Source organism: Arvicanthis niloticus, chromosome 13, assembly GCF_011762505.2.
Source record: "Arvicanthis niloticus isolate mArvNil1 chromosome 13, mArvNil1.pat.X, whole genome shotgun sequence".
Taxonomy (NCBI): domain Eukaryota; kingdom Metazoa; phylum Chordata; class Mammalia; order Rodentia; family Muridae; genus Arvicanthis; species Arvicanthis niloticus.
In genome coordinates, this window is record NC_047670.1 from 74,270,988 (window position 1) to 74,294,964 (window position 23,977).

The 23,977-nt window shown below is 46.5% G+C and overlaps 1 protein-coding gene across 2 annotated transcripts in view; it reads left to right on the forward strand.

The window, feature by feature from the left end:
* The first annotated feature begins 357 nt into the window (after positions 1–357).
* Dip2b (disco interacting protein 2 homolog B) overlaps positions 358–23,977 on the forward strand; it is a 184,259-nt gene continuing 160,639 nt past the window's right edge. For both annotated transcript variants that reach the window (XM_034517365.2, XM_076912081.1), the window contains exon 1: positions 358–618. In XM_034517365.2, coding sequence (XP_034373256.1) covers positions 519–618 — 100 coding nt within the window. In that variant the 5' untranslated portion in view covers positions 358–518. The remainder of the gene's footprint in view (positions 619–23,977) is intronic.

Below are 23,977 nucleotides of genomic sequence, written 5' to 3' on the forward strand. Positions count from 1 at the left end.
TACAAGATGCACCGAAAAAGGAAAAAAAAAAAACTTTGTTGGCAGGCATAATAGAAAATCTGGGGTGTGTGAAGGACGTGGCCTGTAGGCAGGTCTATCAGGGAAAATAAGGGAAAGGACAGATGCATGCTCTTCTGAGTGAGAGGGTTCTGGAAAAAGTAAAGCAAAGCCCGGAATCCTCTTGCTTGAGAGTTTGTGGAAGGTAGGCGTCATGTGCAGCAGGTGCCACATAGGAGAGCGGAGCAGGCGACGGCAGCCTGCATTCCCGAAGCTGCGCGGCAGAGGGCGCTGTAATCACGCCCGCCCTGCGCCTCCGGGGCGGAGCGAGCTCCAGGCCGGGGGCGGGGCAGCGCGCTCACGTGACCCTGGCTCATGGCGGCGGCGGCGGCGGCGGCAGTGGCAGCGCCGGCGGCTCTCGGCGGCTGGAGCCGGATCCTGTAGCCCGGGTGTGGGCCCGCGTCAGTTCGTCCCTCCTTCAGCCCCCTCTCGTCTTCCGGAGTGTGGCTGGCGCAGCCGCGATGGCGGAGCGAGGCCTGGAGCCGTCGCCGGCCGCGGTGGCCGCGCTGCCCCCCGAGGTGCGGGCGCAGCTGGCGGAGCTGGAGCTGGAGCTGTCTGAGGGTAGGCGCGCGGCGGGCCGGGCGAGCGGGCGAGCGGGCGGCGGCCTGTGGGCGGCCGGGCTGGCGGGGCTCGCCGCTCCTCACCCGCGGAGCGCGGCTGGGCTTTCATTGTTGTCCCTGGGGAGCCCGCAGGGCGCGGGGACCGGTCAGCTGGAGACAATGCTCGCCCTCCGGCTGACACCTTGCCCCTCTGCTGCCTTTCTCCTGAAGGGCCGCTCGCCTGCACCCTCTCTCCTGCTTCAGAACGAGGCGCAGGGGAACGCCGCAGCTGCGTTTCTTCCTGCTCCTCTAACAATGCGCGGTGCCTCACCAGTGACAGGCGTGAGAAAGGAGCGGGGGAGCCATTGAAAGTCCGAGGGAGGTTGGAAGCGGTGGCGCTAGCCCAGAGAGACCCCGATCCGCTGCCTCTAGACCACCTCGGTCCTGGGGGGCAGCCGGCATTTCTTGGCACCTGTATTCAGGCTCGCTTTTCCGTGTCTGGTCACCTTTTGGAGTCTTTGTAGAGGTGGCTGCCCGGTACATGCAGATCCTGGTCGGCACCCTCTTTCTTTTGACAATGGATTGGTACAGGGAGGGTCGGGTTTACGTAGATAATTTCAAACATGGGCTAAATCTAGGCTCTGTTACAAGAGAAGTCCCTTGGACAACAATGAGAACCTCAGTGCCGGCTGTGGGCATGCGGTCAGGCGAATGTGCTGTGGCGATCAGCTCTCTGTAAAGTTCCTGTTTTTATCGCAGGCGGCCTCTGAACAAAAGCAGCATTTTTTCCGCGCTTGGTGTCGGTACACTTCGCTGATGTCTCCAGAGTTGCATATTGTCAAATTCCTTGCCAAAGGCCCTCACTAGTATTTTTCAAGTTCACTAAAAACTGTTGATTGGAAAAGAGTAAGGAATGTGACCAAGTTCCCAGGAGCCTTCTAGTTCCGACTTTTTGTTAACTTGTCGTGACACTGGGCCTTTTCAAACCCTTTTGAAAATCACTTATAGTGAAAAGCCAGAAGTGCATTTGAGTGTTACAGATCTTACTCGATTAAAGGAAATAATTAATTTTAATAACCCTTTAAGGCTTTCCCAATGTAGGGTGGTGATCTTCTCACCTGCAAACAATTATCAACGTATTACTTTTCAATTAATCAGTGGGGAAGTGTTAGGAAGATAGGAGCCTTTGGGCTGGTTGCCCGGTGATACCTTTGGTTAAAATATTTACCAGGTTTTTTTTTTTTTTTTTTTTTTTTAAAATCATTTGAAGTAGTTAGTTAAAATATATTTCCCTTAAGGCTTTGTTTTTTCTTGTCATCTTTTTGTGAAAGTGTTGCCATCAAGTGTGAGGAATCCCATTCAGATCTTTAAAACTGTTCTACATTTACTTTTAGCAGCGAATCAGCTATAGCTTTCATTAGCCAGAAAGGGAGGTTTGCCTGGATGTTTGCGTGAGGGGGAGAGTAAAAATAGGATCTGATTGCTTTCACCGGGAAAGGGAAATCCTGGGCGCTCCCCCTGGTGTGGATCCCTCCACACAATTACTGTTTACAGCTCTTGGTGTTTCTAGACATCTTTAGAAAGAGCTGTTCCTAGGATCCACTACTGATTAGCTCACCCTACTCCCTGAAAAGGTGTGAAAGTCTTAGAAACTGGGAATGTCAGGGTTTAAATGTTTTTTAAGGACAGTGAATTGGCTATTCTTCCACGAAGGATACTTTGAGTGGCACACAACTTAGTTTAAATGTATCTCTTAAGGATTTGTACTGCATTGTCCTGCATCTTATGGTTTTGTGTTCTAGAAGGAAATAGCAGTTGAGGAACCTTGAGCCTGCAGTGTCAGCGTATTGGCCATCTGTCTGTCTTGCTTCAAGTACACAGATGGTTAGCTAGAGATGAAGGGAGATGCTATTCAGAGTTCAAGTTAAAATAAACCAGGGGTCCCCAGATCTGTGGTGGTGTGTGTGACATCTGCAGCATAGTTTGAACTAATCTCGCCCCCTTTAAAATTTTTTTTTCTCTATAATTACTGTTCTGACAGAAAAACTTTGCGACCCCCTCCCTCCCCAGCCTCTGTCACGACTTGCTGACATTGGTGAGTTCCTTCTTTCCGTTGCTAGTTTTTGTAGGTTCAGGCTCCACTTGGTTCTAAAGATAGGGAGAGTCTGCACAAAGGCCTGTTAGAGCATTTTCTTTGTGTGTGTGTTCTGCTGCAGGCTTTGGTCACAGATCAGCCGCTCTGCTGTTGTGCAGGCCTGTGCCTCCTTTGGGTTGTTTGCCGCAGAGTGCGGTGCAGAGCCCTGTGTGGTGGGTCTGCTAATACAGGCTGCTTACCATGGACTTGAGTGGCGATAAACCTCTCCTGCACCTAACAACCTGGAACTGTCAGGGAACCATTGAGAAACTGAATTTACAATGAATTTTTGATAGATGAGTTGGATAGGATCCTTAACCTAGTCTCTGTTTGAGTATTTTCTCAAGAGTCATGTGTCATCTGTCACCCCTCGGTATAGTGGGGCTTAGAGAGAATTCTTTAGTCTGTCTGACCGTCTGTGTGATGCTTTCGTGAGGCCGTCTGAGCATCACTAGACTTCTTGCTGAGGTTAAACAGGTAGACTTCGTCCTCCTGCCCCTTTTGGTTTAACTAACAGAAGGAAAATCTGGACTCAGAAAGGTTAAGGTTTCCTTTAAAGCTGCACCTCCAGTGAGAGCTATTATCTCAAGCTGTGATGTAATTATGGGATCTGAACGATTTAAATAGCTGAGTTGTGATTGCACAATAGTTTTTTCTTCCTCTGAGGAAGCACTGCGTTCAGTGTTTACACCACAGTTCTGCACAGTCCTGAGGGTTCTCAGGTCTGTGGTCCCTGCACACTGCTCCGCTACGGTATTGTGTCTTTCTGTGTAGAGGATACAGAGGTGAGCAGGACGTTTGCCAGCTTTCAAGGAGCCCTGAGCCTGCTAGAGGACATCTCTTAAAAAATGTCAACAAAACGTCACAGGAGACCATGATAGAGCCATGTTCAGGGGCTGCCTTCTAAGAAAAGAGGAAGCTGTATGCTTGCCATTCTGAAAAGCAGCAGAGAGCTGTAAATACCAGGTCGTGTGTTTAGTAGCAAAGGCTGTGATTTGGCTGGTGCAGAGCTCTCTGTGAGGGAAGAAGGGTGTTAGGCACCGCTTGCGCTGCAGGTTGGAGGGTAAGCAAGTCTTTCCGTGTCTGAGAATAGCCCAGAGAGGGCAACTGGAAAAGTATCTAAGAGAAAACAACAGTTACCGGCAGGGAGCCTCCCTTTCTTGTTTGAACACTTCTCTGGGCATGCACAGCCTCAGGTCTCTGTCTCTACTTGTTTCATTCCCTGTCTCTCAGGCCCTGGAAGCAGCACAGAGTCCATCCACCCTGAAGGTGGAGGCATAGAAGGCACCTTCTTAGGAGCTGAAGGAGAGTTGAGAAGGAAAGGGGGGTGCTAGGTAGATTGTATTTTAATTTCAGAAATGGGCAGGTCAGCTTTGTTTCTGTTTACTTGTAGTGCGACCCTGGTTAAGCACATACCCCAGAGCTACAGTTGAAATCCATGATGTTAAGTTTTCAAATCTGGAATTAGATTGTTATTTTTATTTATATTGCTACAGCTAAGTGAGCATTCTACCATTAATTTCTACTCAGTCCTATAGATTTTATTAAAAATTTTTAAAATACAATTTTATCTATTCACTATGTATGTACGTGTGTGTGTGTGTGTGTGTGTGTGAATGGAGGTCAGAGACAGCTTATGGAAATCAGTTTTCTCCCTCCTACCATATGGGGGTGTTGACTAAGGTTATTGACTGGGGCTTTCACACTGAGTCATTGGCCAGCCCTGATTTCATATTTAGAAATGTATTTATTTTTTAGTGGAGTGTTAGGGATTGAGTCAGGGCTTACAGGCTAGGTGAGTGCTCTCTCATTGTGATGTATCACTGTTACTCAGCTCTGGAGAGTCTATTTATTCTGCTTTTTAAAATTTTGGGTTTTGTTGTTGTTTTGTTTTGATTTTTTTCTTTGAGAGAGAGAGAGCACCCTCAGATGAGGGAGGGAGGTATATCTATATCTATCTATCTATATATTTCTGTCTTTACTTTAACAGAGGTCCTCTTGCCTCTGCCTCTCAAGTGCTGGGATTAAAGGTATGTGTTACCACTGAATTGTTTATTTATTTAAATAATTTAAAGGGATTTTCTCCAGTGTTTTTATCATGATCTTACAGTTCTCTATTGTTCTCCCATGCCTAATATGGGGTAATGCCCCGCTCCTTTCCTGACTGTTGTTACAATTCTTAACTATCAGTTTATATTTTGTCAGTAAAAAATTTAAACTGCTTTTCATTTAATATAAACTCATGCAGAAGCCATTTATATTTTATTTTTTTAAAAAAATGTATTAATTTATTCTATTTTTGTCATTGTTTTGATTTTTGAGTTTTACTCTGTAGACCAGGCTAGCCACAGACTCACAGAGTTTGCCAATTGCCTCTGCCTCCCAAGTGCTGGCACTTAGGGTGTATGTCACTATACCTGGCTCCTTCCTCTCCTCCTCATCTTCTTTTTAAAATTATGTATGGATGTTTTACTTGCATGTATGTATGTGCACCATGGTGGGTGGCTGGTATCCAGAGAGGCCAGAGAGTGTGTGAGGTATAGACAGTTGTGAGTTCCTACATGGGTCCTGGGATTTAAACCTAGGTACTCTGGAAGAGCTGCCAGGGCTATTGATCATGGAGCCATCTCTCTAGATCCTATATTTTCTTTGAAATAACCCCAAATTTCTTATTTTGAGGCAGGGTCTTACTGTGTATCCCAGGCTGGCCTGCAGCTCTCCATCCTCTTGGTTCATCCTTCCAAGTGCTGGGATTGCAAGCACAGCTACCACATGTATATTTTTATTTTTATTTTTTTTGTATATAAGTGTTCTGCATGGATATATGTGCACCATGTGTGTGCAGTGCCCTAAGAGAAAAGGAGGAGGCACTGGATCTCTTTGGATTACTGACAGTTGTGAGCTGCCATGTGGGTGCTGGGAATTGAACCCAGGTCTTCTTAAGAACAGCCAGAGTTATGGGTCGTGGCACTCGCTTCTAATCCCAGCAGAGGCAGGCAGAGGCAGGCAGAGGCAGGCAGAGGCAGGAGGATATCTGACTTCTGAGTTTGAGGCCAGCCTGGTCTCCAGAATGAGTTTCAGGAAGGCCAGGGCTACCCAGAGAAACCCTGTCTTAAATAAAAAGTACAGCCAGTGCTTTTTGATTGCTGAGCAGTCTCTCCAGATCCTCAGTTTTAGTTATATTATCCTTTTTGTCTTTATTTTATTGAGACAGGATCTCTTACCTACTCTGGTTGGACTGGGATTTGCCATGTAGGCCAAGCTGGCAGTTAACTCAAAGATCTGCCTTCCTCTGTCTTCTGAGTGCTGGAATTAAAGGCATACACCACCATGCCTGGCTTATCTTTATTTAATAGTGTGTGTGTGTGTATTCATATATGACATATGTTTAGGTGTTCTTGGAGGCCAAGGGAGGTCCTTGGATACCCTGTAGCTGGAGTCACAGGGAGTTGTTCGTAAGTGATGGGGTGCTGGGAACTGAACTTAGTCTTTTACATGGGCAGTAAGTGCCTGTAAGCACTGAGCTGTCTCTCCAGCCTCTGCCTTGTTTGTTTCTTAATATGATTTTAGGAGTAGTGTGAATTTTTGCTTGGTTCAATTTGATTTGAATGGGAAAATCAGGTCTCTGTCTTGGTGATTTGATCTTGGCCTGAGATGGGGTTGTGAAATCATTTGAGAAACACATGTTATTTGGTAGGCCTTGGTCCACATCCTGGCCATATCCCTTAACTAGCTGTGTGGCCTTGGACAAACTACCTAACCCCTCATTTGGGGTTCTTCTATCCATATGAAAGCGACGGAATTTCTCCTTAGACCCATAAGGAAGTAGGTATGACGGCACGTTAACCGCTGTTTCAGCGGACAGTGAATGCGTGCTCAGTAACTTAGCATAAGGAAGTAGGCATGACAGCACGTTAACCGCTGTTTCAGCGGACAGTGAATGGGGTATGACGGCACGTTACCCGCTGTTTCAGCGGACACTGAATGCGTGCTCAGGAACTTAGCCATTTCTATTACCTTGTGCTACTGAGCAGAGTGAGATCCTATGTGAAACAATGGGTGGAGCCGATTTGTAGAGATATTTTAAAGTGGGCATCACTCCGTCAGTTCTGTTGACAGCGGAGATCCTAAAGGGTCAACTTCTTGACTGTTTAGCATTTACATTTGTTCCAGTTTTGTCCCTGGAGAAGATGGGAGAAAATACAGCAAACCCTTCCCAGAACTTTGCGTGAGTGGCCTCTTGCTGTACGCGTTAGTGGAGGAGAAGCGGACTGTCTCCTTCCATTTGCCTTTGCTCACTGCCCAGTCCACTGTGTCTGCTTCATCAAACTACTGAAACATTGTTTCCATGACTACCAGTTAGTCTCCTTGCAGACTGGAGCACCTCTGGACTTCTCCTTAGCACTGCACATGGTCCTTTGTTGTTGTTTTTAATTTTTTAATGGCTTTTGAGACGAAGATTAATATTTTGAATCTTTTTGTGGCTCGATGGCATTTTCTCTTCTTAACTTTGTGGTACCCAGACAGTTCTCATGCTTCCTCTTGGCTTCTTACTCCATGCTCTTCTGATGCAGGTGACTTCAGCGACATCCTTATTTACACATACTTACAGAGCAGTCTCGAATGCCCAGGGCTTCAGCTCTCAGTAGCCTTTAGTTGACTCCCAGGTCTCAGTCGCTAGCACTGCATCTTCTGCTGTGAGCACCATTGCTGTTCTTGTTGACACTGGTTATTAGCAAAGCCTAACTCCCCCTCTTTCATCTGCCTCCTCTCTCCAAAGACAGTCATTTCACGATGCCCATTGTCTGATGGCTACTTTCCATTGTCAATTGTGACTGGACCCAGAATCATCAGCGTGCTAATGAGATGGAACTTTGGGTGTGTCTTCTAAGGCTTTTCCAGAGAGATGACCTGAGGCGTAGGAAGATCTGGTCTCAACATGGGCAGCACATACCACAGCTGCCCCAGAATGCCGAAAGATGGAGGAAGGGAAAACACAGACCCAAGTTCACTGACTCTTTATGTGCTGCCTGGTTGCTGAGGTGTGAACAGGAGGGCCTCTGCTGACACCTGCTTTCCTTGCTGTGATTTCCCTAAAGTATGAGCCTCTATCTTGTCATAGCAGTGAGAGCAATCACTAACACACCCTCAAGATTGTTGCCGGCGGTAGCAGAATTCCCTAGACTACATGGTAGGTATATAATAAACATTCCTTGTTCACGGTTCAGAAGTCAGGAAGACCACGATCGAGCTGATGCATTCATTCTGGTGAGGGCTTGTGCTGTGCCCCAGAGATGGTGCCTTCTTGCTCCATCCTCAAATAGGAGGGAACAGGCCTTTCTGAAACATTTCTGTAAGAATGGGCATTACTCCGGTTCCCATGATCTAATCACCTATTAAACGCATCCAGCCATGACCTCCAGCAGTTAGTGAGGTGAGGTGAGGTGAGGAGGATCCCACCTTTCTCCTCACAGCAGCTTGTCCAGAGGCTCCCGAGCTCTGTGATTGTTCTGTTTGTCCTTCTTGATGCATCCCATTCCTAGTCCTTTCTCCTCCTTGGCCAGAACCAAATATGATCTTTTCTTTCTTAAAACACTTTGATGACTTCTCCCATGCAAGATAAGATCCCAGCGTCCATGTGTATCAGGGCTTCTCTCCTTAACCTCACTTCCTGCTCCTGCATCCTCTCCAGCCATGCTGGATGACGACTGGCTGCGCCTACGTTCTGCTTTTTCACTTGCAGGCCTTGGTTCACTCTCTCTGCCATTCTCCTGACGCCCTGGCTTGCCCTCGGTCTCACTTCCAGGTTAACTTCTGCTCCCCTCAGCGTCCTGTGAGCAGCCTCCTCATCCTTAGTTCTCTAGCTAAGATCTCTGTACTGGTGAGATCACTTTAGAGCGCTTAGCGCAGACCAGGCATTGAGCTCGGCACTTTATAAACCTGCCTGCCTGGTAAGCAGCTCCCTGACTACCTGTTGTCATGCTTCACAAGATCTTTCACTTCCTCTGGCAGGAAGGTAACATTCTTTTTTAAATTTTTCATTTAATTTATATGCATCAGTGTTTTGCCTGTATGCATGTATGTGCATCACATGCATGCCTGGTGCCCATGGAGGTCAAAGAGAATTCAGATCTTCTAGGACTGGACTTACAGATGGCTGTAAGCCACCATGTAGGTGCTGGGAATTGAACCCAGATCTTCTTGAAGAGCAGCCAGTGTTTGTAACCACTGAGCCATCTTTCCAGCCCCTACTTTTACATATTTCTACTTACTGTTTTTGAGGTAGGTTCTGGCTGTATAGCTCTGGCTGTCCTGAAACTCACTTTGTTGACCAGGCTGGTATCAAACTCAGGGATCTAATTGCCTCTGCATCCCAAGTGCTGGGATTAAAGGTGTGTACCACTACACCTGGCTGGTCAGGACTTCTTACTGGGGATCTGTATTGAACCACTACAGATACTAGTTCTGTAGGATAACACAGTACATCTTGGAATGTTGATCTAATTGAAGTTTGGGCATATATATTAATATTTTAATGAAGAGTTGAAAACCTAAGATAAAAGCCTAGAGAGATGGCTCAGTAGTTTAGCACCAAACATGGGGACCAGAAATTGCAATCTGGAGCCTAGTAAATACTGGGTAGATGTGGGCAGCCCAAATGGATCCTCGGAAAGCAAAGACCTTGGTCCCAGACCAAGGAGGCTAGGAAGACTAGGCACATTGTCAGGAGGGTCTGGGTTTGATTGAGAGACCGTACCTAGCTGAATAAAGGTGGAGGAGACAATCCATTAAGGGTCATTCCCAACATCAAGTGTGCCCGCAGCACATGCAGCTTTACATGTGGGTACCAAACACATGTAAGCTTGTGTACCTACATCCGTTGCATCACACAGGAGCTGGGGGAAGGAGGAAACCTAAGATAAAATGCAGTCCTCATGTTGAAGCTTTACAGTGAGTGCATTTTGCTTCAGTGGCTGTGCCCACAGACGTGCCAGTCCCATGTTGTCTTCAGAGCAGAGAACGTAAAGATCATCTTTATAGGCGATGATGTCGTACAGAAGAGTGTTCCCTAGAGCTGGGTAGTGGTATGCTCCCGTCACTTGGTAAAGAGTGACACCTAGGGCACGCTGCATAGTGGCCCTGTGGTTAGGACTGGGGTGAGAGGGAAACAGCTCAGACGGGCTGACCTTTCCACTGAGGGGTCGGGAAGGTGGGGTAGGAAGAGGTGGTAAGGAGGGGAGTTGTTGGCTATGGGAAAGCAGGGGGTTTGGTTGAGGAATCTAGTGGACTGTGGGGCTCTGAGGTTCCTTGAGAGAATTGGCCTGGCTGGCCCTGTCCCTAGCTTAGGAGGGGTCTAGTTTGGGGTAGGGGGGGAGACAGGCAGATTCACTGAGAGGGCAAACAGAAGAGGTGTGTGCAGCTGTAGGCTGGGTGCTTCAAGAAGGCCTGGCCTTTCTGACCTGCGGCTGTACGCAGTCCTCAGCCCCACACCTCTGTGCACCCCATAATGAGTGTGAGTGAGGTCATCCTGGGAGAGCTGTGTAGTAGGAAAGGGTGAACTGAGAGCTCTGGGAAGCACTGACCTTAGGAGCTGAAAAAAGAAAAAGGAACCTGGGAGAGAGTTGCCTGTGAGCAAAAGCAAAAAAGAAAGAGCACAGCAGTTGGGGATTTCCTCAAGAGTCACTTGCTTGACTAAGGCAGACTCAGAAAATGCCACTGAATTTACAGGCAGAGGAGGCCATTAGTGGTGACTTTTGCCTGAGTTCTTTTTTGTTGTTGGCTGTGTTTCTTCTATGGGAAACATTCTAACATTCTATGGGCCTCCAACTCCATGCAGTCTTTATGGTGGAATTACAGTCAGTTTTAGTGTCCCTGGGGACAGGGATTCTGTGGGAGGGAGACTACACCATGTTGTTGGGGAATTGTGCAAAGCAAAGAGAAGTGGAAACGGAGGCCCAAGTGTTCAAGCCTGGTTGTGAGGAGGAGGAGATAACACAGTAGTAGCTGCTTGTCCATGTGTCTGTTCTTTTGTTTGTTTGTTTGTTTGTTTTGTTTTTCGAGACAGGGTTTCTCTGTGTAGCCCTGGCTGTCCTGGAACTCACTCTGTAGACCAGGCTGACCTCGAACTCAGAAATCGGCCTGCCTTTGCCTCCCAAGTGCTGGGATTAAAGGCGTGCACCACCACTGCCCAGCCTGTGTGTCTGTTTTTGTCTCTTCTCACTAGAAAGAATGTTGCAGGACCCTTGTCCCCATTGCCACTTTGTTGGAAAGAACCTTTGGTGTGGCAGACACTGCCACTTTTCTGATGGCCATGCAGGGAGACTTGTGTATGTAGGTTTGGGTAGAGGGATGGGGACTTGGAGAAGGAGCATGGTCTTGCTGAGTTGGTAAAGTTGAGATTCCCAAGCACTGCCGGAGTGATTGTCCAGTCCAGGCCAGGCTGCTCAGAAAGACAGCTTTTTCTGTTGGAATTAGGGAAAGAGGTAAGGACAGGAACAAAGGCAGTCATTATAAGTGATGAGGTAGATGACGAAGTTGACAGGCCTCTCTTGATGGCCTTGTGAGTATTCTGTCAGGTAAAAACAAAGAATGAAGAGTGAGTGTGTGTGTTTTGGGGAAAGCTTGGTAAAGATATAAAAGGACAAAACCCCAAATGACACCAACAAGAAACAACTCAACCCAGAAACAGCCCACCCCTTTGTAATGGCTGCACTTAGGAGGCACATACAAGGCCAGGATCCGTGACACAAAGGGTAGGTGAGGTAAGGTTGTGCCAGACAGAATGAGTAAGAGTAGGTGAGACAGAGGCCTCTGCCCCAGCCCTGCGGGTATGAGCTGTGGAGGGGGAGCTGTGGAGGGGCGTTGGCACACCTTTGTGCACAGCTGCTCCTTCTTCCCCACACACATGGGTTGCTTGACTTCTTGGGAGGTTGGGGGTGGGTACAGAGGCTCACTTGTTCCTCCTTGAGAACACCAGCAGAAACCAAGCTTCTCGGAAGTTACTCTTAGCAGCTTCTTCCCTGTGAGGCTCTTCTCAGTGATCTGTCTCTGATTCATTTAGCAGGAAACTCTCCCAACTGTCGCAAACCTGTTTCTCTAATGATGTGGAAGTAAAGGTGATAGTGAGAAAGAGGATGTGACATCATCACTGGGAGTCAGGAGAGCCTGCTGTCTAGAGTATATTGAAATGCTAGAGTATATTGAAATGCTTGCTTCTTAGAGTGCCCCATATCAGTTAGTCATTTACAACTACTTATTTCTCAGGATCTTTCTGCAGAGGAGAGACTGTGAAGGACGAGTTGACAGTCTGACAGACTTGCTGAGATAAATAACCCAGCCTAGTTGTGTTTCTCTTGCTGTGAAGGGTACAGTGGTGCAGTGTGGAAAGCACCTGCTGCTTTAGGCTATGGAAGGGACTTTCCTTCAGACAGAGTGACCAAGAGGTAGTAACTGGGACTTGGTGTCATACTTTGTGTCAGTGCATAAGGGCGGTAGAGACCCGAGTCTTTACCCCCAGAAAGCCAGGCTTTCATTCTTAGTTAAGCAGCCACTAGTTTGTAGTTCTTGTTAAGTAGCTTACAGCTGGCACTGATCTTGCAGAGGAGATAACTTCAGCATTTGAGGAAAACTTGGACAGCAAGTCATGTGGTTGGTCACTCTGGCGACAACAGGCTGAGGACCCATTTCTCATTTTCCTAGAAAGCTAAGTTATAGCTAGGTGGTGGAGGTGAACGTCTTTAATCCCAGCATGCAGGAGGCAGAGGCAGGTGGATCTCTGTGAATTCAAAGCCAGCCTGGTCTACATAGTGAGTTACAGGATAGCCAAGAGTACACAGAGATAACAAGCAACCAAGAAACCCCAAACCAACCAACCAATCAACCCAAACCCCCAAAATCCCCTAACAAGAAAAGAGTTTGGGGGGCTAGAAAGATGGCGCAGTGGTTAAAAGCACTGGCTGCTCTGAGAGAGAAAGAGAGAGAGAAAGACACACACACACACACACACACACACACACACACACACAGACTGACTTTGACTTTGTGTGTGGTCACCCCCAGCTGTAGTCCCAGCTACTCGGGAGGCTGAGGATTATGTGTGCTCAGGAGATTGGGGCCAGATTGACAATTTAGGGTTTTTTGTTGTTGTTGTTGTTTTTGTTTTTGAAGACAGGGTCTCTGTAGCCCTGACTGGCCTGGAATTCACTGGGTAGACCAGGTTAGCCCCAGAGTCACAGAGAGCTGCCTCTGCTTCCTAAGTGCTGGAATTAAAGGTGGGTACCACTACACCAGCTAACCAGCTAAGATTTATTTGTGTGTGTGTTTAAAGACAGATACCCAATAGCCGGTAGGCAGAATGAAGGTTTTATTTTTATAGTGGAAGCTTGAACATTTTCATGGACAATGGGTTTGGTCATTTAAAGGGAGGAAGGCGACCATTCAGGAGAGAAAGGGAGAGTGTGAGAAGATCCCTCTGACGGGTGAGTTTCTGTGAATCGAAGTATGCAGCAGGTACCAGGAGGCTTGTCTTATCTGGGAAACAGGTAGAGGAGAAGATAACTCCTCTGAAGTGCCAGGGGTGGGCACAGAAGTAGGACTCAGGTGGCTAGCACAGTGCTTTGCTGGAGACAGATCTTGAGATTTGAAGCTATTGGGAACCTGGGAGAGGGAGATTGTGACTGTGATTGCATTAGTCAGCTGTGCAACCGATGGTCAGGGCAAAGACAATGAGTGTAGTTCTGTCTGAGTGACACAAAGGCAGATTCACGGCTGCTTGTCTGACATTGTCAGCAGGGGAGTGTGCTGGGTAAAGATAAGCTGTGCTGGCTGTGGAGACCCGGCTCCTTAGGGTTGAGTCACTAGGTGGAGAGGTGGAGGAGGGCTTAGGGCTGGAGGGGTCTGCTCACGCTGAGTTACGAGCACTTGGGGAAAGTGAAGTCAGGACCACAGTGTTGTTGGACACAACCTCGCAGACAGTAGTGTGTCTGTCACTGCTGTCTCTGTGTGCATGCGTGTGTAAAGGAGAGAGAGTGATCTTCTTATTTTAGGGCTGTTGAGGCATGACAATGATGGCAAGAGCACTGTTGTAAAGAGACATGGCGGTGCTGCTGGAGAAGACACTGAAGTGGGAAGTGGAAAACAGCCTGTCAACTATTCTAGGTGCTGTACACCCCAGCACTGGGAGGCAGAGGCAGGTGGAGCTCAAGAGCTCAGAGGTAGTTTCCGCTACCCATGGCTGCATGTTGTACATACGTATACTTGCATACACTCACACACACCTTGTAGCTTTAGGGGTGCCTTTTGATTCCGTGTTAGGAACAGTGAGAAATTACCCTACATTTACTCTTTTTTTTTTTTTTTTGCTCCTGAGGTTTTGTGGTTATATTCTTTTTTTCCTAGTTGTTTTTTAAAAAAAATGATGTAGTATTCTTATTTTATGTGTATATGTATATATGTTCAAATGAGTTTATGTATGTCATAGATATATCCACTGAGGCCAGAGAGTGTTGGATTCCCCTGGAACTGGACCCTGATGTGGGTCCTTTGGAAGAGCTGCGAGTGTCTGAGCTACTAGCTGTCTCTCTGGCCTCCACCCTCGGATTGTCCTCTGTCTCTTTCAAGTCAGGTCTCAGTGCCCTCCCAAGTATGCTCTACCTACCACCTGAGCTTTAACAAAGCTAGCTCTCGTTTTTCTCTCTGCTGAGATCGAACCCAGGGCCTTGCACGCGCTTGCTTAGCAAGTGCTCTGCCTCTTCTCCATGTCCTAGGCCTGGACTCATCACCTCCTACCTATGCCCAACCTTGCTATTGTTCTTACATCATCAAAGGAAACAGTGTTTGTGTTTATTTTATGTGTTATTCAGTCCTCATGCTACATGTGTAAATTATGCCTAAATATTCTGACTCCACAGCTTTCGTAACATAATTATTAAGTAAATATTATTTTTGGAACCTAGTACTACCGTTGGGTTCATGGAAAAAGGAATATAATACTCTACTACCCAAAGCCATACCACTCAGTGAGAACAGCTATAACTTCAAGGTTTGCTAAGTCTTTTCTTTGTAATTTTCTATGTTTTTCTTTTGTAGCTCTTATTCAACAGATAAATTTTCTTATAGTTAAATTGTCCTTTTTTTTTTCCTCTTTTTTTTTAAAGCTAGAAATGGTTCTGGGCAGGGGCAAAGTAAGTACATCAGTCTCAGCAGATGGGAGGCAGAAGCTAGCAGATCTCTGAGTTTAAGGCCAGGCTAGTCTACATAGTGAGTTCTAGGCCAGCCAGGGCTACAGAGTGGGACTGCTCAACCAACTACTACCATTAACTCCAAACTGGGAATGGATATAATACTACATGAACACTAAACTTTAAAGTCCTTAACCTTTCAAAAATGTTTTTTCTCGGGGCTGGAGAGATGGTTCAGTGGTTAAGAGTGATGGATGCTCTTCCAGAGGACCTGTGTTCAATTCCCAGCACCCGCGTGACACTTTACAACTGTCTTTAATTCCAGTTCCAGGGGATCTGATTATCCTTACACCGATATACATGCAGGCAAAACACCAATGCACATGAGACAGGGTTTCTCATGTAGTTCTGACTGTCCAGGAACTCAATCTGTAGACCTGGCCTCAACTCAGAGATCTGCCTGCATCTGCCTCCCGAGAGCTGGGATTAAAGGAGTGAGCCACCATCTCCCAGCTCTCTTCCCTTTAAAAAAATTTTATTTTGATTTAGTTTAAGCTTATATGTATGAGTGTTTAGCTTGCATGTATGTCTGTGTGCCACATGCACTTTTGGGCATTGATGGAAACCAGAAGTCACTGGATTCCCTAACACTGGAGTTACTCATGGCTCTGAGCACCTTTCATCATGTGGTGCTGGGAATGCAACCTGCGGCCTTGGGAGAAGCAGCAAGTGTTTCTACCTGCTGAGCCATCTCTCCAGCCCCTGGCATCAACCCTTGATCCCACTGCTTCAGTCTTCAGATTTTGGGATTACAAGTGTATGCCCAGCACCCTGGCTTGCTTTCTTTAGTATTGTAAATGCTTCATTTTATTTTACACCAGGTGGTGGACAGATTATAGTTCTTAATGAAGTTGGCAACTGACTTTGCCCAGAAGGACTTTTCCCCCCACTGAGACAGGGTTTCTCTGTGTAGCCCTGGTTGTCATAGAGCTTACTCTGTACAGACTGGCCTCAAACTCAAGCGATCTGCTTGCCTCAGCCTCCAGAGTCCTGGAATCAAAGGTGTGTCCCACCACCTGCTACTGCCTCCCCCACTGATTGGAAGGTCTTTAATATGTCTATTTTAAAAAATGCTCCTCTTGGGCTGGGAATATAGCTCATAGCCGTACCATGCACAAAGTCCTGGATTTGGTTCTGAGCTCTATCAAACAAAGCAGAAACCTATTTATCTTGTAACTTGTTCTCTAGTACAAATTTACATTAGAAACAAAACAACATTATAAAGAGCCAGACTGGAGGAGCTAAAACAGTGTAGGTGTTTTTAGTGGTTTTAGAAAGAGTCTCACTGGCTCTAGCATGGCCTGAGACTCACTAGCCTATGCTGGTCTTGAAGGTGTGGTCCTCCTGCCTTTGCTGCCTGCAGACTGGGATCACTGGCATGAGCCACTAAGCTGCCTCACCTGCTGCTCTGGCAGCAGCAGGTGAGGTGCCACACTCTCGCTGCTTGGATAAGATTTTCTAGAGTTTCACCCAGGATTAGATCACCGCCTGAGAAGCTTCAACCAAGGTGGTTCTTTGAGTTACGGTTTGCCTATCTAGTAGTCAAAGAACAGGTGACTGTCGCTGTCTCTTGAGGAGCACTGCTCTTGATTTTTTTTTTTAAACCAGGTTTCTTTCCAGCTTCTCTGAGCTAATTAGATTTTTAAGTAAGTTTTCTTCTGAGTTCTGAAATAGCTTGTACTTCTTTTGGGAGGGTCTGACAGCCCATCCTGGCTTGTCACTGATTCTCATGCCCTGTAAAGTGTGGTTCTCTGAGGTCAGTGCGAGATACTCTCCTGTTAGCTTGTGTAGCTGGTGTGCTTTTCTTCTGGAATTGAATAGATTTTACTAGATGCTTAAAGTATTACTGTGTATATTACATACAAAAGAGCATGGCTAATGTATATTTACAGTTTGAGAACGTCATACACTGGACACTGCTATATGTGTAATCTAGTTTTAGTATTGAAACTTTAAAATAGCCCTCAGAGCCCATGGGCTTTTTTTTTTTTTTTTTTTTTTTCTTATAATTTCTTACACTCTGTACCACCATCATCCTGAAATATTTAGGGGGTGGTGTGTTTGTTGAGACAGAGTTCCTTTACATAGTCCTGGCTGTGCTTGTACTTCCAATATAGTCCAGGTTGGCCTCAAACTCACAGAAATGTGCCTGTCTTTGCTTCCCTAGTGCCTGGCTTCTGAGAATTTATTTATTTATTTTCTTATTATAAATATTGTAGCTGTGAGTATTCTTATATATTTCTTTTGTATTTAAACATCTACATTGTCATTCATGGATTTTTCAGTGTGTTGTACACAGAAGAAAATGAGAGCAAAATCTCTGGGAAATTGTAAATAATTAAAAATTACTCTAAAGGTTCTTTGTGTTTTCCTTAGTTCCTTAAATACATTTTGAAAAAGTTTTTAGATTAAAATTTTTGCTTAAGGCTTAACACGCTTTCTTGGAGACAATAGAAAAAAATAAGGGACTGGAGAATTTTGCATAAGATACAAAGAATCATGCAACTTTTGTTTGCAACTAGTTTTGGCAGACTTGGTTTTACAGAGGTTCAGAAGTCATCTGCATCAAATGTCTGTTTTAGACACTTCCTTTAAGAGTCACTGAGAGTGTGGGTGTAAAGCTCCTAACTTAGAGTCACTTCTTCTGTCAGTAACTCACATGTTTTTGTCAGCACTGGAAAAACAAAAGAAGAGAGAGCATCATGAAGCCTTCAAAAGACGAAGAGTGATACCGTATGGTGATGTAACCTTTCATCTCCTCACTGGGGTCAGGGGCAGAGAATCAGGTGGATCTCTGGGAGTTCCAGGCCAGCCTGGGCTATGTAGTGAGACTAGGGCTCAAAAAAACAAAACAAAAAAGCTTTAGGAGATTTCTTGAAGATGAATTAAGCATCCAGATTGTGAGTGTTTTGTTTTCGTGCTGAAGGTTTCCAGCCTGAAGCCTGTTCTACTTTTCCCCTTTCCGTTGATGTTTGGGGTTGACTCCGGGGCCTAGGTTCATCACACAGTGCTCTGCCATTGAGTTATATCCTACACTTGCAAGGCTAGGTTATGGAGTTTTGGTACTCTGTCTAGACTACACAATGTGCTTGGGATAATAGTTTTTCTGTACCCTTTGGGTTAAAGGTGGTGAGTAGATAGAGGCATTTGAAGCAACATGATATGGCTCAGAAAAACTGTACTCAGTTTGATCAATGATGATAGTCCTGCTAAACTATGGCACTGAGAGAAATCTGCTTTAAATACCGTTTTAAATACGTTTAAGGAGTTCCATGGCTCTGGTTAACGGTGCCTGCTGACAAGCCTGGGTTCTATCTTCAGTACCCATGAAATGAAAGAACTGGCGTACAGTTACCCTCTGACCTCCACACACATGCTAGGACAAGCACCCCCGACTTCCACCACACTCACAGAATAATGAATAAAGTTGTAAAAGCTAAGTCTTTCTAAGCTACAGGGAACAGTTCCATTGGGCATCTTTAAAGGTGCACACCCTCTGATAACTATCACCTACAGCCTCGGTCTTTGGAGCATTCCTGAAGCAAGCGTAACTGTAGGCATGAGGTAAGAACGGGCTGCAAACTTTCTGATGGTCACTGTGGCAGCCCCATTCAGAGAATGGAACTTGCTTGAACACGAGAGCCTGCAGGTAGTTTTCCACAGCTGTGCTTGTGAAAGCCTAAAGCCTGAATTTGGAGGGAGCCCAGGCATCCTCCGCACTTACCCTGCCTCTGTGCAGCAACATGCACTGTGCAGTGTGAAAACAATCTGGCCAGGATGCCAGGCTAGGTCAGGAAAGTCAGGTTTAAGGGTTAGGGTGCGTGGAGAAAGCTTCATGGGAATACAGGGTTAGACTGGCTCAAGAGATTAGAAAGTAAACCAGACATTTTGGCAGTAAAACACTTAGTCTCCATAGCATTTTCCAAACTGAGTTTCATTTCTGTGACACTTTTTTGTGTTTTACCAAACAAATGCCCCCTTGTGTTCCCTGCCACGAGAAGATAGGTTGTAACCCTGGCTGATGGAGAAATAGTTACAAGTTTGTTGTAAAGAATGTCAGTCTCCCCCTTCCCCCCCCCCCCCCCCCATAGAGCACAGTGTCTGCCAATTATATGCCGTTAAGAGATCAAAATGGAGACAGAAATGACCAAAGTATTTGTCTGGTCTTTATTGTTATTTATTAATTTAATTAATTATTTTATTGGCTTTTGGAGATAATATTTCTATGTGTAATAGCCCTGTCTGTACCTAGAATCCTCTGTGTAGACCAGGCTGGCCTGGAACTCACAGAGATCCTCCTCTTCCTGCCTCGCAAGCACTGGGACAAAAGGTGTGCAGCACCACACTCTTTTTGGTCTTTAGTATTTTGAGGCTGAGTTAATACGAGAGGGTTCTGATGTGCCTGTGTGAGTGAGACCCAGACTCAGCAGACTGTTTAGGATGGAACAGTTTAGACCCAGGATCTCAGTAGACGGTTTAGGGTGGAGCAACTCTGATATGTGTTGAAATCTGTATCACTATGTGGGAAGAACTCATATCCTCGAAGCTTGAGGTCTTTCCATTGAGAGCCCATGGTGGTAGCTTGTGACTGGTTCAGCGCTGGGTCTGGGTTCCATTTCCCACACTGAGGGGACTATTCCTCCCTCTGTCACCAATAGCTCCTGTTTGGGCAATAGAGAGCTACAAATAAGCTATCCAATTAGGAAAGGCTTACCTGGCTCACAGTGAGCCTTTTGGACTAGCTCATCCTCAGAAATCTTTATGTCTAGAGGGTGTGTCCGCACTGGAGGGCGTGTGTCTATACTGTCTGACACCTTTTAAGATCTGGGGCTTCCTGGAATCTGACCCCTCCTACTCTTGCATCTCTCTCACACAAAAGGAATTGTCACACACAAGTAGTGAGAGCAGGCTGGGACCTCATAAGCCAGAGGCCAGGTATTGCACTTCCCTGGGCATTTCTAATATGTCCCCAAGTCTTTTTTATCTGTGTTGATGTGGATTTTGGAAGTAGATTTTTTTCTGTCTTCAGTTTCACTTTTAAGAGGAAGAAACCCCTCTCTAAATCTTTTCAGTTTTACTCAGACCCGTGCTGTGTGGCTGTTAGCTATGTGTGAGGTGTGCGGGAGGACGCAGGACAGTGGGTGCCTGACTCAGATCACCGGGCTCATGACTTGAGCAGCAACCACGCCTAGAAACCTGACAACAACAGCGTTGTGTTTGATACACCTCACTTGTTAAGTCCTGTCTGGATTTTACCGTGTGGTACATGTGTTGTTCATCAGCAAAACTGAACAGGTGCTAGGACATTGCCAAAGCTTTAATCAGACCTATGACGACACTTTCTGGCTTTGGCCTTACAAAGAGAAAGAACCACAGTAGCCAGAACAAATTTTTGGTTGTTTCTTGTGGTGATGATTGTGGTTTAATGGTTTCAGTGCTTTCCCCTCCTCCAAGGTAGACTACCAGGGTTAAGGTACGGTGAAGGCAGTCTGGCAGCATCTTCCTCTCCGGCAGAAGCACTACATGCTTGATGATGAAGACAAACTGAGAGAAAATGCACACCCCTTCATTCTAGCCAGTGCCTCACTGTAAACAGTGATTCTGTATGCTACTTCCAGTTATTTTCCACTTAGGTATCTACTTAAAAAACAACACACAGGCCGGGCAGTGGTGGCACACGCCTTTAATCCCAGCACTTGGGAGGCAGAGGCAGGCGGATTTCTGAGTTCGAGGCCAGCCTGGTCTACAGAGTGAGTTCCAGGACAGCCAAGGCTATACAGAGAAACCCTCTCTCGGAAAAACCAAAACCAAACAAACAAACAAAATACCCAACAAAACAAAACAAAAAAACACAACACACTGGGCTAAGTTCTTTCTTGGCCTTCAGCTAAGAGAGCAAGTATAAAGATGAATATAGTTTATAGTATAGTATGGTACAGTGCAGTGCAGTACAGTGCAGGTATGATATAAGGGGGTGATGCATGTATGGTACAGTGCAGTGCAGGTATATATAGTACAATACAGATGCTGCAAACACACTGTAGCACAGTACAGGTGTGGCGTGCGTAGTACAGTACACTACAGTAGAGCGCAGGCGATGCGTGTATAGTACAGTACGCTACATACAGTACAGCGCAGGTGATGTGTGTATACTGCAGTACAGCGCAGGCGATGCTTTTATACTACAGTACACTACAGTAGAGCGCAGGTGATGCGTGTATACTACAGTACGCTACAGTACAGTGCAGGCGATGCGTGTATACTGCAGTACGCTACAGTACAGCGCAGGTGATGTGTGTATACTACAGTACAGCGCAGGCGATGCGTGCATACTACAATAAACTACAGTACAGCGCAAGTGATGCGTGTATACTACAGTACGCTACATACAGTACAGTGTAGGTGATGTGTGTATGCTACAGTAGAGCACAGGCGATGCTTTTATACTACAGTACACTACAGTAGAGCGCAGGTGATGCATGTATACTGCAGTACGCTACAGTACAGTGCAGGTGATGCGTGTATACTGCAGTACGCTACAGTACAGTACAGGTGATGCGTGTATACTGCAGTACGCTACAGTACAGGCGATGCGTGTATACTGCAGTACGCTACAGTACAGGCGATGCGTGTATACTGCAGTACGCTACAGTGCAGGCGATGCGTGTATACTGCAGTACGCTACAGTGCAGGCGATGCGTGTATACTGCAGTACGCTACAGTACAGGTGATGCGTGTATACTGCAGTACGCTACAGTACAGGTGATGTGTGTATACTGCAGTACGCTACAGTACAGTACAGGCGATGCGTGTATACTGCAGTACGCTACAGTGCAGGCGATGCGTGTATACTGCAGTACGCTACAGTGCAGGTGATGTGTGTATACTGCAGTACGCTACAGTGCAGGTGATGCATGTATACTGCAGTACGCTACAGTACAGTGCAGGCGATGTGTGTATACTGCAGTACGCTACAGTGCAGGCGATGCGTGTATACTGCAGTACGCTACAGTACAGGTGATGCGTGTATACTGCAGTACGCTACAGTACAGGTGATGCGTGTATACTGCAGTACGCTACAGTACAGGTGATGCGTGTATACTGCAGTACGCTACAGTACAGGTGATGCGTGTATACTGCAGTACGCTACAGTGCAGGTGATGCATGTATACTGCAGTACGCTACAGTACAGTACAGGCGATGCGTGTATACTGCAGTACGCTACAGTACAGGTGATGTGTGTATACTGCAGTACGCTACAGTACAGGTGATGCGTGTATACTGCAGTACGCTACAGTACAGGTGATGCGTGTATACTGCAGTACGCTACAGTACAGGTGATGCGTGTATACTGCAGTACGCTACAGTACAGGTGATGCGTGTATACTGCAGTACGCTACAGTACAGTGCAGGCGATGCGTGTATACTGCAGTACGCTACAGTACAGTACAGGCGATGCGTGTATACTGCAGTACGCTACAGTACAGTACAGGCGATGCGTGTATACTGCAGTACGCTACAGTGCAGGTGATGCGTGTATACTGCAGTACGCTACAGTACAGGTGATGCGTGTATACTGCAGTACGCTACAGTACAGGTGATGCGTGTATACTGCAGTACGCTACAGTACAGTACAGGCGATGCGTGTATACTGCAGTACGCTACAGTACAGGCGATGCGTGTATACTGCAGTACGCTACAGTACAGTACAGGCGATGCGTGTATACTGCAGTACGCTACAGTACAGGTGATGCGTGTATACTGCAGTACGCTACAGTGCAGGTGATGTGTGTATACTGCAGTACGCTACAGTACAGGTGATGCGTGTATACTGCAGTACGCTACAGTGCAGGTGATGCATGTATACTGCAGTACGCTACAGTACAGTACAGGCGATGCGTGTATACTGCAGTACGCTACAGTACAGTACAGGCGATGTGTGTATACTGCAGTACGCTACAGTACAGGCGATGCATGTATACTGCAGTACGCTACAGTACAGGTGATGCATGTATACTGCAGTACGCTACAGTACAGGTGATGCATGTATACTGCAGTACGCTACAGTACAGGTGATGCGTGTATACTGCAGTACGCTACAGTACAGGTGATGTGTGTATACTGCAGTACGCTACAGTACAGGTGATGCGTGTATACTGCAGTACGCTACAGTACAGTACAGGCGATGCGTGTATACTGCAGTACGCTACAGTACAGGCGATGCGTGTATACTGCAGTACGCTACAGTACAGTACAGGCGATGCGTGTATACTGCAGTACGCTACAGTACAGGTGATGCGTGTATACTGCAGTACGCTACAGTACAGGCGATGCATGTATACTGCAGTACGCTACAGTACAGGTGATGCATGTGTACTGCAGTACACTACAGTGCAGGTGATGCATGTATACTGCAGTACGCTACAGTACAGGTGATGCATGTATACTGCAGTACGCTACAGTACAGTACAGGTGATGCGTGTATACTGCAGTACACTACAGTACAGGCGATGCGTGTATACTGCAGTACGCTACAGTACAGGCGATGCGTGTATACTGCAGTACGCTACAGTACAGGTGATGCATGTATACTGCAGTACGCTACAGTACAGGTGATGCATGTATACTGCAGTACACTACAGTACAGGCGATGCGTGTATACTGCAGTACGCTACAGTACAGGTGATGCGTGTATACTGCAGTACGCTACAGTACAGTACAGGTGATGCGTGTATACTGCAGTACGCTACAGTACAGGCGATGCATGTATACTGCAGTACGCTACAGTACAGGTGATGCATGTATACTGCAGTACACTACAGTACAGGCGATGCGTGTATACTGCAGTACGCTACAGTACAGGCGATGCGTGTATACTGCAGTACGCTACAGTACAGGTGATGCATGTATACTGCAGTACGCTACAGTACAGGTGATGCGTGTATACTGCAGTACGCTACAGTACAGTGCAGGCGATGCGTGTATACTGCAGTACGCTACAGTACAGG